Below are 19,572 nucleotides of genomic sequence, written 5' to 3' on the forward strand. Positions count from 1 at the left end.
ACTCCCACAGAAGTAGCCCCTCGTAGTCAGCTCTCCCATTGCTGTGCTTCACGCTTGCTGGAGGCGGAAGACTACCAGCAAGTCTGACACAAAGCGATGGTTGCAGATGCTCCCTCTTCCCTTGGAGGATCCTTCTGTGCTCTCTAGTGTTGCAGTCTTCCCCCTTTTTAAAAAAGTACCTTTTCCCTTGGACAAAGAACTAGGAGGAGTGTACCATGAGAGCTGCATCTGAGCAGCTCCTACAGCTGCTTTTATTTTCTCTTATCCACAGCGCAACACAGTCAATATGCAGGACAAGGAATTAAGTGATCACTCAAAAGAAAATTCCCAAACTTAGGAAGTAGGAGGCATCAGACTGATGAACATCCACACAACCCAACGCCAGGGAACAGAGCTCTTTAGTAGGGGAAAGGAGGGAAAAAAAAAAAAACAAGAACAACCCTGGTATTTTCCTGTTCAAGTTTACCTTTCACAAAGCTGAAATATTCACAGATTCAGATGTAACATTTAAGAAATCAGTAGAGTTTGTTGAGGGCTTTTTCTGTTGTTTTAATAGAAAAAAGATTAGGTGGTGGCAGGACCAGAAACCTCCCACCAAAGAGCCAAGATCTACAGTCAGGAGAAAGAGAGGGGAGAAAGCAAACCATAGGCAGGGCTCTCGCTGTTTGCCACAGCAGGTTAGTTGCCCTAACTCTCTAGTTAGTTTGGATGAGAACCTCAGAGCAATTCTAAACGTCACTTGCAAAAAGACACACGAGCAAGTTTTGAAGCGATGTGGTTCAGCCGAGCTTCACGGTGCGCAACGGAGCTGCCGTCAGCTGAGAACCTGAACCGGGAGGTGCGCACACAGGCAGATACCAGCACGGTTACACCACACAAAAGTGAAAGAAACCACCCCCAAAGAAATCCTAGAGTAAGATTTAACTGCAGTCAAGGCAGCTACAATCCATTTTAACACTGTCAAATGCAGCAAGTTTCCAAAGGATTAAATCACTACTTAAATCTTCATAATTTTAAAAAATGTCTGTAAGATAAGACCAGGAGCTAATTGTACCATTTAAATTTAGTGAAGGAAGGATTTTTGGTTGGGACTTTTCCTTCTTAACTGCAATAAAGAAAAAGCCCAAGGGTCTAAAACTAATAATCTAATAAACTTTGCTAAGTGAACATTGTAACAGATAGGTCTGGATGAGATTTTTCTGTAAATGCCAGACAATTTCCCTTGATCTTTATAAGCAGAGATGCCGCTCTAGCTTCAGCAGGAAGAAATTAAATTTGGTGCAAAATAATAACATCTGGGTAAGATTTTGTCTGTCAGACTAGCAGTCCCTTTAGATGCCAGGCTAAAAATATTAACTCTGAAGGGTTTCACACTTGTGTTTTTAATATGAGTGGTTAGGATATGTTTCCTTACCAACATATTACCCTGCTCTAGAGAGCAGCGCAATTACCCATCCTCTGTGCAGGATGCCCCAGCAGACGCTAGGGTCCGACCCAACACGGGACACACACAGAGAGCTTTCTCCCTTGCCAGAGCACGCGTGTGAGAGCTGGCGTTGCTTTGAGCTATCCCACTCCTACGGTCCCAATTCCTGAAGCCACAGGGCATCTGTCCCCAGCGTCGAGCAGAGACACCATGCGGGAGCAGGACCTGCAGGAGATGCTCAGGGACCATGGGGGCTCCAACAGCGGTTGTGAGTGCCTCTTCCCTGACGGCTCCAGCATCCCCCCCCTGTAGCTGAAGGCAGCCTGCACAGCCCCAGGCACACCCCTGAGAGGCATCCTACACTCCCCAGCTGTGCCAGGGCAGCAGCAAGTTTTCTGACTTGCAACCAGCTGTCATAGCACATACCTTGGCAATGGGGGAAGAAGCAAACTGCACACTGGTGGGGTTTGATTTGAGACATCACGCCCCGGCGCCAGATCCCTTAGTGACGTCTTGAGACAGAAGCCTGTCCCCTACCATAAGCAGTGCCAAGAAACAAGAAATCAGACCACCGTATATTGGGTCCAAGCACAATTTCTATAGCTGGAACAGCCTCTGGCACTGCGGCCATCAAAATGCTCTTAATCAAGCAGCAATCAAAAGATCCGCCTATTAAAAAAAGTGTTGTTCTACAGACTTTTGAGACAAAATTTAAAGATAACAAAAGTACACGATTTTCAAAGTGTAATGAATTGCCCTTCCAAGTCCAAAACACTTTATACGAGGTAATAAAAGTAAGCTCCAAAATGGTTTCAGCTAGGAACTCCTCTTCTACAATGCGATTGCAAAAAAATCTTTAAAATTAGTCATGATCTTTTTTTATAAGCAGAAGTGGTCAGGAATTCTTCAACTAAATGCTTTTCTTCCCCACCACCAAGAAGAATGGCAATTCAGCATTCAGTAACATCAGCTCCAAAACCCCTGCACGGGGAAAGGGCTCTCATGGCCAGGATGGAAATCACAGTTTAAAAAAAAGGGGGGGGGGACGACAACAAAAAAAAAAAAATCAGAGCAAAGGATTCAACTCCCTCCAGAAGACACAGAAAGTTCAGAGCTAGAGCATCCGACCCTGCTACACAACCTATACTACACAACCTGTAGTAACACAGGGCACCATTCCGACACACAATAAAAACTCCCATGTTACAATGTTTTTGCCAAATGGTAGGGGAGGAGGGAGACACCTTCTATTCCGGCCAGGTTATTCACCATTTCTGAAGCTAGTCCACATTGGTTTCCTAGGCGTTGGCAATCTCTCATTAGTTTTACCCCATTCTGTTTAGCAGAATTGGAACTTAATGGTCACTGCATTAAGAAGCATTGGGGAAAAAAAATGTGCTGTTACTTCCTCAACAATTTATTCAATCTTACGTTGATAAAAACAACACATTAGACTTCTTCAGTCAGTTGTGGACCAGAACTGAGCTTTGCCATGATCCCACAGGCTTCAGCAGGCTTTAGGTCTTGCTGTTAGTGGAGCATGAACAAAAATAAATCAATTATTCTGCAAAAATATCAGCATGAAGGAAAAAACGCTTGATTGCTCATGCCTTCTCTTTTAAATATAGGCAAAAATGCCATTAATACAGAACGATGGAATCTCCACAGCAGAGCACTCAACAAACAAGCAATCATTTCACTGCACGTTAACCATGGATGGAATAAGTTTTGCTTGTGTAAAGGCCCTAAAAAATGTTTGCAGATTTAAGTGACACAAACTGGTGTGTATCCACAGTAGAAAATATGTGTCAAAGGCCAGTTTTCCTAAAAAGACAATATATCACGTTATCATTAGAAAAGGAAGAGAGCTGCCACCATATAGCATGGCATCAGGTTTCCAAGCACTCAAATAACCCATGGCGAGCACCAGGGACCACACTTGTGGACAAGGCAGCCTCTACCCATCTTCACAAGGAATAACCAACTTTGTTTTGCAGTGGATAACAATAATCAACACACACGTTTTAGTCAGATGTTTGCCAACCATTACACTGGGTTTGCAACCAGATCACATTGCTGCAACACGGTTTTTGGGACTGGCAGAATCACAGAAGATGGTACTTGCACAGACAGTTTAATTCTTGGAGAAGTGGGTTTTTCACTTATTTTTAAATTTGCACTTGAACAGGTTTCATCTTTAAATTTACACTTGCTGTTTCAGCTACAGGAATATTTAGGACAAGCCTTGCAGAGCAGCCATATACCAAACCAGGTGTATAATTTATCGTAAATAAGCATATATAATATATACAAACATATGAGAACAAGTGAACAGAAAGCTTCCAGCCACCTGCACTTCTGATTGCCAGGTGCTGAGGAAGAAGAGCAGAAGTGCCTCCTCCTCCCACCACATGCCTGGATCACCCCCCAGCGCTCACCTTGGAAGACGGCAGCGTTCTGGATGACGAGGAACTTCAGCTCCATGCTGGCAGACTGCAGGAGCTGCTCCATGTTCAGGCGGGCTGTTGCCTGGTACTTCTCCTCCATCTTCCTCGAGCAGCACGTGGAGCCCTTCGGGATACATACTTGGAGATCGGACCCTAGAGAGAAAGGGCAGAAAATTTGCATTAGGAGGTGGAATTGATGGAGATGGAAAATGGAGGTGAAACCAACTCCATACATTGGTATCGCTGCAATTACTGGTTGGGCAAATTGATGGCATTTCTGGAATTTGTCCTGAGCAAGCAGCTCAGGAATAAGACCGATAAGGCAGAACCAGGATTGCTGAGCAATAGCCCCCAAGAGCTTGCTATGCGTGTGTGCCAGCACACTGCTTGCTTTAGCTCCCACACACTCCATCCACTGATGTGCTGGTGCCGAGCAGAGCGACACAGAGCATCGCCCCGCTGTCTCCCCCATGCCTACCAGCACATCAGTAAGGAGCTGCAGGCAGCCAGAAGAGATGGAACGGGAGATGCAAAAAGGAGCCGGGATTTAGAAGCTGTGGATTGACAACGTATAGAGCAATGCACGTAGCTCAGCACGCAGGATATGCTTGTAATTTGCATAAAGACTTAAAACAAACAACAACTGCATTATTTGCCTGCAATCTCCATCCTTTTGTATCCACAGCAATAACAGTAACAACAGGAGGGCACAACAATAACGATTTACTTTTTTTTTTAGTGCAGACTTCTAAATTGTACATATCTCCTGAGTCCTCCCACCAATTTCACCATCCCATCCTTCCTCCATTGCACCAGGCAAAGCCCAAGGTCCATCATTTCACTTGTGCAAGTCCCACTGCAGAGGGACAGGTCCTGAGGCATGCACTGAGCACTGCAAAAGGCAAGTGCCTTTGCAGCAGCAGACATGCAACTGCATGGGTGCACAGGAAGCACCTCCACCCATTCACCAGAACGGTACAAAAGCCAGGGTACAAAGGCAAGAGGAGCATCCCTTGCTCGGGCATCTCAAGCTGCAACTCAAAGCACTGGTCAGTGATACTAAATTTTTGGTTTTGACATTCCCAAAGTGTTCCCAAAGCTCTCACTCCTGGAGGCAGAAGACAAGCTTAGCTTTCATTTTACAAAAAGTGGCATTAGCTAAAAGGTGATAAATAAAATCTAGAAAATAAAATATTCATCTTTTGGGTTCAGACAACAAGAGAAGATGGAACGGAAGAGCTGGAAGTGGCAACAACAAGAAGAGTCTCATTCTCAATCAACTTTCAGTAGCAAACCGCGGCCCTGCAAACACAAACGGAGCAACAAGCTCATATCAAAGCAACAGCCCTCATCATGCAAAATGCATCTAATCCAATGCTGCTGGTAGAAACTCAAAAGAGTAAGCAACAGCTCCACTAAAAATGGCTATCCAGGGCCAGACAGCAGCAAGAACCTTCAGACCTTTCATTGTCTGCCACCCAAACAGCAGCATGCCCCCGGCGTGACTGAGCAGGAGCAGCTCCCCATTAGACTCATCACTGCCCAGAATGAATCGGGATTAGGAAACAGTCCCCAAGCCAGCAACCAACAGCCCAGATAGGGCTGAAGGCTCCACGCACCCCTCAGCCCTTGCTCTGCCTTCCCGTTTGCTACAGAGGTTTTTTCCCCTCAATAAAAGCAAGTATGGCAATTTACACCTTCGCTCTGCAAGGATTACGCATCCTTCCAGGTTCCCCTCTCATCTCCTTCTTAAGAGTCTTTTACCACATCCACTCTCTCGCTAATTACTAGAAAGTGTCAAAAGTCACTTTTGTAAGTGTACTCTAGAAGAACAGGATTAATATTAATGTCAGTTCAATTGTGTACCTCCTGAAGAAGAGTCATGCACACTGCCGAGGGAAAAACAAGTGTCAGAGCTTGGGAGCAGCGACAGCAGAAACCCTCCTCCCTCCAGCCCCATCCCTTCCCCTGGCACAGCCAGGGAAAAACACTGTGAAACACTTCATCGGCAACGTGCATTTCACGTGCGGAAAGGAGCTTTAACCAATGCAAGCCCTGCTATCACTGCAAAACAACATATGGCAAAGGGGGAGAAGGAGGCACAGCCCAGTGCTGGAGCCACCACGCCATCCTGGCTCCATCCCTACCCGCTGCCTCAGTTTCCCCTTCTGCAAAACAGGGTACGCAGCATAAATTCCTTCGTCAAGCCCTCCAACAAAGAGCCAGCACCACTGACATCTAAAGATCGAGTCTCAGCGGTTCGTGAACTAACCCACTCCAGAGGAGCACAGCAACAGGTATTTCATGCCTTAAAAAAATAATAGGGACCATAAAACCACGTACCAGCAAGACACTGCGTTAATGAGAGAAGCGGTTATATAACAGCAAGTTAAAGAGGTTTTTTAAAGTCAAATCCAAGTCAATTTACACTGCAAAAAGGCTTAGCGTGGTCCCTTTAACACTACAGTACAGCCATAAATTTCTTGTTAATACAAAGCTTATTTCCTCCTACATTTATTATATTAGGACACATTTCAAATTAAAAAAAGAAGAAGCCTTTCACGATTAATGGAAATACCAATATAGAAAATCTGAGAGTTGGCAATTAAGAGATCTGTGCAAGTGAAAGGCAGGGATAGGAAGCAGCAAGGTCATCTACCCACCTCCCATCCTTCTTTTTAGCAATTAAGCCAATTTCTCCCCTTAAATGGTTTTTTATTTTTGTGAAGTAAGTAAAGACAGACACTTACTGTAGCAGAGCAATCACAGAGGAGGAGGAAAAAGCCTGGGAATTAACTCTGACAGCTTAAAACGTTTTACAGAGATAGCCAACTAACACCAATGACCAGAAACGTCATGGTAAATTCAACAGGTCAACACAGGCAGGACATGCTCTTATCAGCTACCAGGGACAAGGTCCTTCTCGGTGCAGAGCATTGCTACAGAGGGCCAGGGAACGGGGGCTTGACTCCCATCTGCCAGCTATTTTCTGTATATGGCTTTCCCAGATGGCGAGCAGACCCAAACAGTCCCATCTGTAAGTCCCAATAGTAAGGAAAGGAGGTTTTGATGCCCAAGATCCCAGTCCCCCAGGAGCCCCTAACCCATCCCACTGACCCCAGCCCCAGCAGACACCAATGAAACAGGGAAAGCGTTTTTTGACCTGCAAGTATGTTTGGGGTTTATTCATGCCATTGCTTGGAGGATCCTCTTCTGCACTCATGCTGCAGCACCACCCAGGAGACCCAGACCCTGCACCCCAAGTGCTAGGAGCTGTGCAAACCACGCGTGCTCCAGAAGCGTGGTGGATGCAGAGACACGAACGCCTGGAAACACACCGCAAGCCTACCGATCAGACACTAGCATGAATTAAACTGCTGCACGTTTTTGGCTCCATGTAAAAGGTCCTGTGAGTCATCAAATCCTACCCCCTGCCTCCCAACCCACCCCCTCTGAGCATTTTATCTAACACAAACACCTCCAGTGATAGCTCTGACTTTCAAGATAGCAAAGCCCATTCCGCTGCCTAATGGCCCTTACTGTTAAGACTGTTTTTATCTCCCAACCTACACACCCCCCCTTTTTCTTAAAGTTTCAAGCTATTACAGCTCGTAACGCCAGTCTCAGCCCTTGCAAAAACCTCCTCCTATTGCTATAAATCATTACAAATTCATTTTTGGAAAGAAAGCGTCCCACGAATTACTCCAACAGTTTTATTAAATTGCATTTGGATGCTCACATACCAATCTTTGCAACGTTAGTGATACTGATGCGATGCTAAGCACGGGAGCCTGACCCACCAACACCCAACTCCCATGGGCGAGAGGGAGCTGAATGCGGCCCCTTCCACAGGCGCGCGGAGGCCCGGCACCGTCAGAGCGCTGTGCCATTTATGCCATCTTGGGGAACAGCAGTGTAAATGCTCCAGTAATTTTTGCATACGCTCCTAGCTGACTGAACTAATCTCTACAGCTGCAGTAATTTCAGCAGCACCTTGACTCTTCCTCCCTCTTCTGACATGGGGAATTTTTACTGAAGACTGGGTAGCAGTGAATTTAAAGCATTACATTTGACTTTGATGTACGATTATTCCCACAGATAGGTGGTTAGTGTAGCAGAAGTGAAAATAATTTCAGTGGATTAAATGTCAAAAAAAAACCCTTGAGATCATCTGCAGGCAGATGTGAACTCCTTTGTGAGGCTGAAGGATTGTATTTTGATTTTAAGCATCCCAGGATAGCTCTAACCCTGTCATCAGATACAGGCAGACAAGCCATGCTTTCCACTGGGGCACGCAAGCCTGCCCACCCAGACCCAACCGCAGCTTAAATCAGATTAACATTCCCCCCAAATTTACCCCAGGCATTGCCAAAATGAGAACCCGGCCGTGCTTAATGTTACATTACTGCAGCCTCTCCCCATGCGACAGGAGGGCTCTGCTACCCCGCGCAACGGCACCCTTCACCTCCTGTGGTCTGGAAACACCGGAGGGCTTTGTCCCAGCCTCTTAGCTCATCGGTTTGTTAATATTACACATAAGAAAGCCGCTGGTTTGTGTTAATTTTCTTTCTCTAATTGTTTCACAGTCAGCATCATGCTTTAAACAGATAAAAGCAGTGATTCAACCTTTAAATGTAGCAGATTTTCCCCCAGCTATTTCTATACTTTTTTTTTTATTAAAAACCTTCTTTTAAATTATGTGGCTAGGGGGTCATGCATCTGTCGCTGGCTTTTAACGTTCAGCATTTTGGGGCGAAAAGGAAATGCTGGTGTTCTAAACCCAGGTTAAGTGCTCATCTTTTTAAAACCTAATTAAAGAGATATAAATTATAAACCAACCTTGTTCAACAGGTGATTAAAGTTGGAACAGTATGGGTACTAAACGGGATATTTATTACTGCTTAATTATGCTTTATTTTCTGTTCCATCTTGTGTATCACAAGGCCATCTGACTCTGGATTCCTCCCCAAGTCTTGCAATGTTGGCCCGATGATTGCCACGCAAATGTAACGCTCTGTAACACTGCATCTTTTAAAAGAAGTAGTTATGGAGAAAATAGAGAGGTTTTACCGAGTAAGAGTTTCCGCCTAACAAATGTGCAAATATATCAACAATATTGTCATCAAAAATATGGAGTTAATTTGTGGGCACCCACTCACCATACACATTTCTTACAGACACATGCACACACCCTACAGCCACTCCAAAGACTGGGAAGAACGCTCTTCAGGATGTTGTTAAAATTAACCCCCGGGGGAAAAAAAAATAAAATTAACGATCTCACTATAAAACCACTGCCTGGGGAGGTTACTAAATTTTAGGGTTCTGCTCCCGCTCTCTTAACTATCAAGAGAGCAACTTGCAGGCCTGAAATAATTAAGAACAGCAAACTCAATTATCTAGTAAACTAAGATCTTGAACCACCACGCTAAGCTAAACGGAAAGGCTGCATAGGGAGGAGCATCATTAGCCCCACTCAGGAAAAACAGAGTGAAAGAGCAGGGGTACAAAGGGAGCCAGCTCACAAGCAAAGGTGCATCGAGTCCAGCGGGAAGAATTGGGATTTTTAGTTTTCAAATTGTATTTTGGCACACACCAGCTGCCAAAAAGAAGAAAAGAAAAGAGAGAAGAAAGCTTGACACACTCAGCCAGCCAGTTGTAAAGCTTTACACCTCAACTCCAAAAGCAAAAGGTTAAACTCCTCTATTTTCTTAGGGTGAATCCATATTTGCTTCCATCAAAGAGAATGAACAAAAAGCTGGAAACTGCACTCCGCTGTGGGAGAAGGAAGACAGACCCAACGGCAGATATTTCTGCCGAGAAAAATATTCCTCAGCTTCCACGCGACTGGGGGAGAGACATCCATCCCCTCTCCCCATCTCGGCAAGGCGACGACTCGCCCCTTCCCCTCTACCCACATGCACCAGCCCAATTATCTGGAGCATCACCACGACCACAAAGAAATCCGAACGGCAAAGAGGAGAGAAAAACAGATCAGGAAAAAATGGAAATTCAAGTTACTGTTTATACATGAGAAATTATGCAGGGAAAAGACAAAAGGAAGAAGAAAACCAAGACAGGCATTGAAAGAAAAAGAGAATTTAGTTATCAATGAGTGTGAGCAGCTGAGGAAGTTACCCCAGCGCAGAACCGCAGGCTGGCTCACGAGCTGGCATTAAGTCTCAACTTCAGAAAAGCCTAGGAAAATCACTCTCCCACCACCAGGCCTCTCATCTAGCTCGAGTGGAGCTGCTGGCATGAATTACATCCTCCCACCCCTCCGAACAGTCACCCGCAGCTGACAGCAGTTAGGTCATGCTGCTCCCCACCTCCGAGCATGCCAAAGCATGCTCCCGAGCTGCAAAAACCTGGTCCCTAGGCTGCAGGACTGGAGGAGACCAAGTTTCTGCTCGCTGCCTGATGCACGCCTTCAGCTAGAATTACTCCCAGAACATTAATACTGCTCATGAAACAGCATGACACTTCCCTCACATTTATCAGAATTGCCTTTTTTTTTTTTTTTAATTAGAAGTATCAGCCTGGTGTGGCTGGGCTCCTCTACGGGGAGCGCTGTGCCGATGTCCCCCCAGCCCACGCACCACCGATCCAGTAAAACAGAGCCGTGGGACATTTCTCCTGCGCGTGTTGCAACTCAGCAGCGTTTCCTCTACTTATGCCTTCAGCCACAACTGCTCATAATGCAAAATGTGGCTTCCAGAAGTCACTGTTTTCTGTTTGTGTCAAAAAAAAAAAGAAAATGCGTTTTAAATAAGTTGTTTAAACCCTTGGTTTCTCCAGGGTGATATGATCTATAGGCAAAGGTTCTCAGAATTGATTCCATGGTGATTTGTGGCTGGGAACTCCAAAACTTTTTTTAATTGACAGATGTATGAAAGGGAGAAAAGCAATAAACAGAAGCCTGGAAAATAGTCCTTGAGTGATGTTCCCCTATTACAGAGATTTATGCAGCTGCTACTCGGAGAAGCGAGTGCTCTGAAGTGTAATTACTACACAGAGTCATGCAAGATGGGCCAGATCCAAGGTATAAGCAAGCAGTCATTGCTTTAATTATGATCAAGTTTATGTACTTAGGCAAATGTAAAATCCACTTTCGATTTGATATGTGGCAACTTTATCATCGTAACAAGCCGGAAGCGTTCACTTGAAACACCAGCCCTCTTAGGAGATATTGATCCAGCTACCCACAGGCTCTTGCAGAGAGGCAAAGGGCTCCTTACTCCTCCTGAAGATCAGGGATGCAGCTGGGGCTCCCAGGGGGGCAAGAGCACAACTGAGCAACTCCAGCGACCTGAACCCTGCTGGGAAAGGAAGATGCCTGGGCAAAGGCACCCGCTGCAATCACAGCCCAGGCCAGGGTGGAGGATGCCACCGGTTTCTGGGGAAGGACCGACCACATTGCAGCACGGAGGCCCTAGCAGCCCCTCAACGCTCACAGCACAGCCTGCAGGGACCCGTCGGGAGCACCCCAGCTGCCCACCCCACCATCACCTCTCCCTGTAAAATACACTCCAAGAAAGTTACCTAGGGATCAAAGCAAACATTTCACTGACTTCCACAGAAGCAAGGGAAGACATTTCTTTGATTACAAACAACGATTTGCCATTTTCACAGTGATAAGAGCAGCTCTTTCCCCTCCCTGCAACTCTCCACACAAACATTTCATTGCAAAGTATTTCCAGCACTACCTCTGCACTCACCAGGAGACCGAGGCCCTGCAGGACGGAGAGAGATGAGATGCTGCTCCTGCAGCTACTCTGAAGGGAGCATTAAGAAAAGTCAGAAATTATATGGGAAGGGGATGTAAGGATAGGAAGGGATAGGGGAGGTACTCCCTGACCAGGACTTACATCTAAACTCTCCCTCTAGATCTCAGCTGTTCGTAAGCTGAGGTATTGCTACAGTCCTACAGAGCAAAGGATTTGGGATTTGCACCAGCAGACAACACCTTGCAGTCCCAGCCCTAGGCACCCCGCTTCTCCCCTTCCTCTCCTGCACTGCAGCAGATCCTTGCTGAAGCAACTCTTGCATTTCTGGCCTGCGCGACACCAAACGCAAGAAATGTAACTCAACACATCATTATTAAAAGCAGCTACTGCTGGCGATGATCTCATTTCACCTCCCCTGCCTGTCACGTTTGCCTGTTATCTCTTCCTTTTCATACTTGATCACAAGCTTTTCAGGGCAGGCATTCTCTGCTGCGTATTTAACCTAACACAACAGCACCCGAGCTCTTCAGGCAGCTCCGTAACGCAGCTATCAAAACCTATCCGTCTGTGTACACACACTCCGAGCGCGCAGCCACCCACCTGCAGGAGCCGACACTCCCTAGCTACCAAAAAGCTGCAAAAGGACCTTTAAAAAGCAGGGAATTCAAGTATTCCACTCACATTTTAAAATAGGAACCAGGCATATATACTGAAAGCAGCCCCACAGGGAGTAGGTGGTGAGGTTTGGCGCGGTACCACGCAGGCACCACCTGTAATGCCAACTGCACGGCGGAGCAACGCCTCGCCCGGATCCGTAACAGCCTCCCGCCCGGGCCATCGCACCCCGCACGCCACCGAGAAGGCTGTGCTGCCCGTGTCCAGCCCCATTTTCTGGAGCCGTGGCAGCCCCTGTGCTCAGAGGAGGGCCTGGATGCTCCCAGAGCGGCTTTACAGAGCGGGATTTCCCTCACATCGCCCCGCCGGCTCCGGCGGCTGCGGGACGCGCAGGGACACCGCGCTCCCCCGGGCACCTCGCACCGGCCCGGGGAAGCCCCCGACGGAGCCATGGCTCCGCAGGCAGCACGCAGCTCTGCCCGACAGCAGAAGTTTGCACCTCAGGTAAAAGACACCCCCCTAAACAAAACGAGAGCAACAACAGACCGCTCATCGAGGGGATTCCCACCGCAGGGACGCAACCGCAGGCTCCCGTTTCACCCAGCAGCGGGGCGCAGCCGCCGCCCCCGCAGCGCGGAGCCCGGCGGTCCCCGCCACCGAGCGGCCGGCGGCCCCGCGCCCCCGCTGCCGGGGAGGAGCGGGCGGCCCGCACCCGGCTCCGCAGCGTCCCGCACCCGCGCGGCGACCCCCGCGCCCGGGCGGCCCCGGGGCACGACGGACGCCCGCCCTCGGGGCACCGGCGAGCCCCGGGGGAGCGGGGGGGAGCGGCGGCAGAGCCGTGGGGCTGGGCGGTCTCACCTGGCACGGGGCTCTCGGGCACCCACTTGGCTCCGGGCTGCAGCACCTGGAAGGCGGCGCGGACCGGGCGGCAGGCGGCTTCCCCCGCCGGCTGCGCGCCCCCCGGGGCACCGAGCAGCGCGGCCAGCAGCAGCAGCAGCGCTCCGCCGCTCCCCGACATCCTCCCGGGGCACCGGGACCGGGCTGCTGCACCGCGGAGCGGAGCTCAGCCCCGCGCCTCGCGCGGCGCTCCCGGAGCACCGGCACCGGCGGCGGCCCCGCGCGCACCGCCCCGCCCCGCCCCGCCGCACGCCCATTGGCCCGCGCCCAGCCGGCCCCCGCGCTGATTGGTGCCCGCCCCGGTACCGGCAAACCGGCCCCGCGCGCGGCGCCGCCCCGGCGGTGGGCGCTTGCACGCGGCGAGGTGTTACCCCGCTGCTTGCAGCGGCCGCTCCGCGTTTGCACGGGGCGGGGTGCAGCAGCGCTGCGGGTTTGCAGGAGGCTGGGCCTTGCTCTGGCGCTTCCACGGCTGCTGTCTGTGCAACGAAGCACCCGCGTAAGCCGGCCCGGCGTTTTGCACGGTGCCACGCGTGCCCCCGACGTGAGGTTCGAAGGGTGGAGGGTCTCGCTTGCGCGTACACGTGTAGCATGAGTGCATCGTGCTGCGCCATGAATAAATAGAGTGTCGCTCAGGGCCTCACCATCCCCAGTTCGAGCTGTAAGGGAGAGCTGGGTTATGCGTGCTGCAGCCCTGCCCCTTCGACCAACGGACGGAGCGGGACCTCGCTTGGGACCCCTGCAGCAAGAGCAGAGCGGTGCTGAGCACAGGGCCCTTGGGACAGCACCGGGGACCCGGATAACCCGCTCTCTGTGAGGGGCCCAGGGGTGCCCACGGGTCTGGGGTGCTCCTGGGTGAGCACTGGACAAATTGTCAGAGGGGCTACACTGGAAACAGGCAGCCACGCGCGGGCAGGCTGTATTGCTCCACCAAGGCCATTTCCCCACCAGTTTCCCACCGGAGCTGTTGGGAACCCCTTGCTCACCGAGCTGAAGCCCCCAGGCCCGGCCAGACCCCGCATCCCCCAGCTGCGGGGACACGGGGACCCTCACTGCGGCGCTGGCCGGGGCCAGGACAGCCCGGCTCCGTCCCACCAGCAAAACCCCCTAAATACCAGCAACGCGTCCTCAGCTGGAGGGGGCCCACGCTGCTCATTGCTCAGCAAGCAGCTGTGTAAAGGTGGAAGCAAGCAGGGCGGGGCGAGGGAAGGCTTTATTTAAAAAAGCAAGGGCCACGTATGAAAAGCTGCCAAAACTGTATTTGCCCAGGCTGTCTCCTTGCTGCTCGCCCCCGGCCTGCACAATGCTGCTTCTGCAGAGAAAAACAGCAAGGGAACAAGTGGAAGCAGAAGAATGGGAAAAAAATCTATTTAAAATTTCCAGTGCAAATACAGGATCAAATTATCGCTAATGGCTCGCTACCAGTTCTTTTTCACTCTGAAATTTTGAAGAGGGATAAAAAATGAAAGTCTAACCTGCGTGTTTGTTCTAAGAACATGCCTGCCAGGGAGAGATTGTTAAAATATATTATGGAAAGGAGACTAATAAGCTGGAATGTGCAACATGTCTCGTTGGTTAATGGATTGTCGGAGCCTGTTGCTGTCCGCAGACTGCGCTATTTATTATCCATTTATCATGTCTAGTAAGCACAGCTGACAAAACTCCCATTAACCGGGCAGCAAAAAGTCCTGCTTTGCAGGAATTCGGAGGAATCCAGAAATTTCATTTTGCTCAGAGGTGCAGGTGCTCCACGGTGCAAATTGCTCCTGATTTCAGCAGAGCAAAGAGCGGGCAGGCGCTCAGCGATATGGATGAGGATTCATCCTTTACCCGTTTCCATTTCGCCCTGTTCCTTCCATGAAATACCGTCACGCGTTCTTCGGCTCACGTGAGCCGCGTCACGCTGGGTAGTTACCGTATCTTTTCTGCATCTCCTTCATTGATTCGGTGATGGATTTGTTATGTTTATGCAACAGTTTGGGTTTCGCGTACAGTATTGCTTTAGGTTAGGAATCAATTGGACCGAATTGCAAAATACAAAGGCTGGTATTTGAAGCGCTCCTTTATATACACTCTTGCAATCTATATTATGTTTATGGTCTGAATTACTGTTGTCTAAAAGGCATTCAAGCATTTCCTGCATTCATCTTCAAACCTGCTGTGTGTATTTCATTTAAGTACAGGAGGCTTTTACTGTTCCAGGTAAGTACACAGATATTGTCAAGCATGCCATTATAGCAAAGAATTACATACAGCGCCAAATAGGCGGCATTTAGGTATCTCTGCGAAGATGAGGGAGCGCTTTAAGATTTCAAACCAAATTAGAAAACAACATTACTGCTCCTTACCGGATCTGGCTTCACAGTGGGATCTGTCGTTATCTTGACAATGACTCCCTTCAAAAATAAAGTTTATTTATCAACGAGGAGTTATGTCAGCAGCGAGTTAAAGCTTGTGGAAACGTACAACAAAACCAAGTGTACAACAAAACGTACAACAAAACCAACTGTACAACAAAACAAACCCCTTTCTTTCAGTCACTATTTTAGCTTATACCCGAAGTCCACTGGCAGGAAAAAAAGAGCTCACATTTTAGCTGAAGACTTTCTCTAATCGAGCAAGTGATTTGCACTCATTTCCCTCAGTTTTCACTTTGGCATTACTGACTTTTCTTGAGGTAATAAGCCCAAGGATGCGGCTGGATGGAGATGGGGGGTGAATCCCGTCCCATCCATGGACCAAAAATATCGCTGTGTTCTGTAGCACCTTCAGCCCCGTCCCCGAGCCCAGAGGACGCTCTCCACCCCATGCCTGCAGAGGCATTCCCCACGTGACAATTGCAGGCGCCCTCACCTCCATCAGGATGGCAACAGCCCAAAGAAAGTCTGAAGCGATTTTCCTGAGCGCTGCGCGTCCACGCGACTTGTCCTTTTAACGTCCGAGGGTAGCAAGTGCAGGTTTGTCCTGGAGGAGAAAGCAGATGACTTGCTCCAAGATCAGAGGCAAAGTCACTGGGTTAGATGTCTGCCAGCAGATGTAGTAAGAGCCAAGTCGTTGTCTCATATCCAGGATGATAATTTCCCTTGTTACAACTGCTCACACCGTAAAAATTTCACTTAATCATCTACCTGCCTCAAGCCTATAAGTAATGAGAGGCAGGATTGCGTGTAGCTGATTTTATCAAATGCTCTTATGAAGTTCTCCACTGGGAAAACCCTGAATCAATTAAAACGCCAAGGAGAGACGTAGGAGAGGGATTCGTACTCCCCAGTAGACACTCACCAGGTTATCAACACATCTCACTTACTCTTCCATTGCGGATGGGATGGATGAGCTCCATGGGGACAAGGTCAGCTGAGCCATGCCTATAGCAGAGGAAATCACCGTGGGGCAGGGGAGAAAAGAAAAAACCTGGAGCATCTGTTGACACATCTGTGTGTTTTCGGCACATACCTGACAGCCTACATGGGCATGTTTGGCCTGGCTTTCTCATCCCTGCTGTGATCCCGTTGTGCTGACTATGGCCCAGCTGCATCGCTTGAGATCTCACGTGTCCTGCTGATACCGAGAGCTGCAGGCAATGATGGCTTCTCGCTGTCAAAATGACCCTTTCCATCTAATTCTGCACCCTGCAGAAGTTGCATTTTCAGGCTTTCATAACCATTTGTGGAGGAGAAGAAGGGAGAAGCTCTTCACTATATAACAGTACTCGCATGTTATCTGATGGAAAAAAGAAAAGTGCATTTGCCATGGGGCACTGGGAGAAATGATGGATTGCCAGGTAGCAGACATCCCTCTCCTCTTTGGCAGGATATTGTATTCCAGGTGCCATACAGGAATGCTGATAGATCCATAAAGCATTAGCCTTTTCCTCACCCCAAAAAGCAGTGGCTAATAAATCACTAGCTCTCTGGAGTTTGTTGGGAGCAGATCACACAGCAGAAGCAGCGAAGCCTTCAGAGAAACGCATCACTTAAAGACACTGCAGATGCCAATAGAGCTGTACATCAAGAATAACCGGACAAATCACTTTACCTATCCAAAAATGAGACACTTCAGAACTGGAACTTTTTTTGCAAGTGTGTGCCAGTTTCAGTCACATTCACATCAGAAATGCCTCCCAGAGCCATGGAAAATCTCTGCACTCCAGTCCTGGGGGATCCCTCCCTTTTTTTACAGAGAGTTTGAAAAGTCTTCTCTCCCACTATAGGACAGAAAACTTTCTGAAATTGCAGAATATTTCACAAGACAAAATTCCAGCCAGACCCAAACCTTTCCAAACCAGCTCTTAACTGTGGATAAGAAACAGGTTTTGCAGGGGGCAGCTAGATTTACAGCTAACTGTCCAGTTATCTAAAGAGTTTTGCATCCTTTGTAAAACTAAAAATGCACAGACACAGCAGACGTGGCTCAAAAGCTCTTTCATGCACCCCACATCTCTGGAGGACCCAAAGCACAGCGTGAAAGGCTGAAACACGCAGTGTGCCGGAGTTTGGGGCATGCTGGTCATGGGACACGGCCGTCAGGGAGGAAGGATGCTCGTAGCACTCCTCACCACTGCCCAAGCTGCAACACCATCTCTTCTCCAGCTCACAGTGAGCGGGGCTGAACGCTAGCAGAGCTCCTGAGTGCAAGAGAATCGCTTGAGACGCAGCTCTACAGAGGGAATCAAAGCAGAAGAGACGGGAGAAAACTATTCACCGTGCACTGCTGCCTCTGCTGGGAGCACAGGGCAGACATTTCTCAAGCTGATATTTTCATTTATCATCTCCTGGTGATTAATCAACTGAAGAGACACCACCGGGAGACAGCCCGAAAGGGATCAGCTCAGAGCGTTCACCTATGAAAATAAAGTGCTGCCGACAATTACCAACACAGGGCTGTCACACCATGGGCATCCCGCTCGCGGGGGGAACTGGGACGTAAAATAAAGGGCACTGCTGCAAGCTAGCCCTGCACAGAGCAAGGAGACTGACAGCTTCGGTGCACGCATGGGAGGCACTCGGGGTTTGACTCTGGAGAGATGCTGCACTCCTGATTCCCCGCCCCAGCACAGAGTGAGCTCTGCAAGCAGCTGAAGCAACAGGCGATGTGGTGCACAGTGCATGGTCTAAACACAAAGCAAGATTGGATCTTTGCAGACCAGGCAGCCCGAGTAAGAGTCATGTGGCTGCACACACTGATGAAGTCCCGTTGTACGATGCGGAAAGCACGCAAGCTTTGAGATGGGATTTACAGCAGAACCAACAGAAGTTATATTGAATATATAAATTGCTCCCACTCCAAAGGAGGCCACGATGTATTCAGGTGCCTTTCCAGGAGTGCTTTTTTCCTGTGCAGTGGCAGCACAGTAAAACCTGATTTATGCCTTATTAAATTATTTTAATGCTTAATATTGTATGCAAAAAATCTGTGAAGAGATATATTAGAGGAGTATTTCTGCGAGGCTCATGCAGAAGCTGTCTCCAATCGCATGGTAATGAGGCTCTTCCAAGGTATCAGCAGCGTTAGACTGCTCCTCAAACACCACTTTGCAGGTAGAAGAGTGGATGGGTGACCTAGTGGCAATTTTTATACCCAATAACTCAAGAAATTTTAGGGACGCAGCATTCCTCTCCCTCACCGACACAGATCAGGAGGCATTGCTGGAGCCAGTGGATTTGCAGCAGCCCCAGTGAAAACCGAGCCCCGGCAAGGGAGGAACAAAGCAATGTGAAGCAGCATGAAGAGCCTCCATCAACAACAGGGTGGCTCTGGGGCCAGCGATGGGCTACCGCAGCGTTCAGCCACTGTGTAGCAGGATGGACAACATCTCTGTTACTGGCTGTGTCCCCCCCCAGCCCCTTCTTCCTCCCCCTCCCTCCCTTTCGGGCTCCTCACTCTCTTCTTTCTCATTAAGGAAAGGTCACTGCATACAATGGCAAGGAGAAAAAACTGCAAACCAAAGGAGCTTCTGTTTTTACAGCCGCTTTCTCCAAGTTCCCACTGGACCTGTGGGGTTGTTGTGAGCCTCATCCTGCAGCCGGGGAAGCGGCATGACATTCAACGGCTGCACGTTCAGCTCGCAACAGGGCACAGCACCCATCGGCCCCTCTGCCGCAGACGCCTGCTGTTCCCCAGGGGCTCTCTTGGCCTGTTTGGGCTTTTACTGCTCCAGGTCTCCCAGCATCATGTCCATGCCGAGCGTGGCTGGCTGTGTCCTAGAGCCCTTCTCTGCCCGGGAGGCGGGGGTCCCATTGCCCGTTGCCATCAGCAGCTCCCTCGTCCTTTGTCCGTGCTCCAGCCCATCACATTTGGGAGACCATGACCTTGCACTGATCAGTTTTTTTCCTGCTGCCTTCATGGCCTAATCCTGCAAGCAGCAGCTACACAAGAAGCTGTCCGAGTGCTCCTCCTGGCTGGCCAGTCTTGGAGCTCAGCACGCATTGGGCTTCTCATTATTAGCATCCTCGCTTGCATCTGC

The 19,572-nt window shown here is 49.2% G+C and overlaps 1 protein-coding gene across 6 annotated transcripts in view; it reads right to left on the reverse strand.

Moving 5' to 3' along the window:
* Nucleotides 1-19,572, reverse strand: part of GPC3 (glypican 3) — a 170,122-nt gene that overhangs the window by 139,595 nt on the left and 10,955 nt on the right. For 3 of the 6 annotated variants that reach the window (XM_087749006.1, XM_087749007.1, XM_087749005.1), the window contains 2 exons: nucleotides 15,963-16,829; nucleotides 3,865-4,026 (listed from right to left, as the gene is read on the reverse strand). In XM_087749006.1, coding sequence (XP_087605132.1) covers nucleotides 3,865-3,973 — 109 coding nt within the window. In that variant the 5' untranslated portion in view covers nucleotides 3,974-4,026; nucleotides 15,963-16,829. Of the gene's footprint in view, nucleotides 1-3,864; nucleotides 4,027-13,073; nucleotides 13,321-15,962; nucleotides 18,921-19,572 lie in introns of those variants that run through there. The other 3 variants (XM_087749008.1, XM_087749002.1, XM_087749004.1) reach the window with 3 other exon arrangements.

The sequence above is a fragment of the Nipponia nippon genome, unplaced genomic scaffold, assembly GCF_047370975.1.
Source record: "Nipponia nippon isolate SJK-2023a ecotype South Korea unplaced genomic scaffold, ASM4737097v1 scaffold_12, whole genome shotgun sequence".
Lineage (NCBI taxonomy): Eukaryota > Metazoa > Chordata > Aves > Pelecaniformes > Threskiornithidae > Nipponia > Nipponia nippon.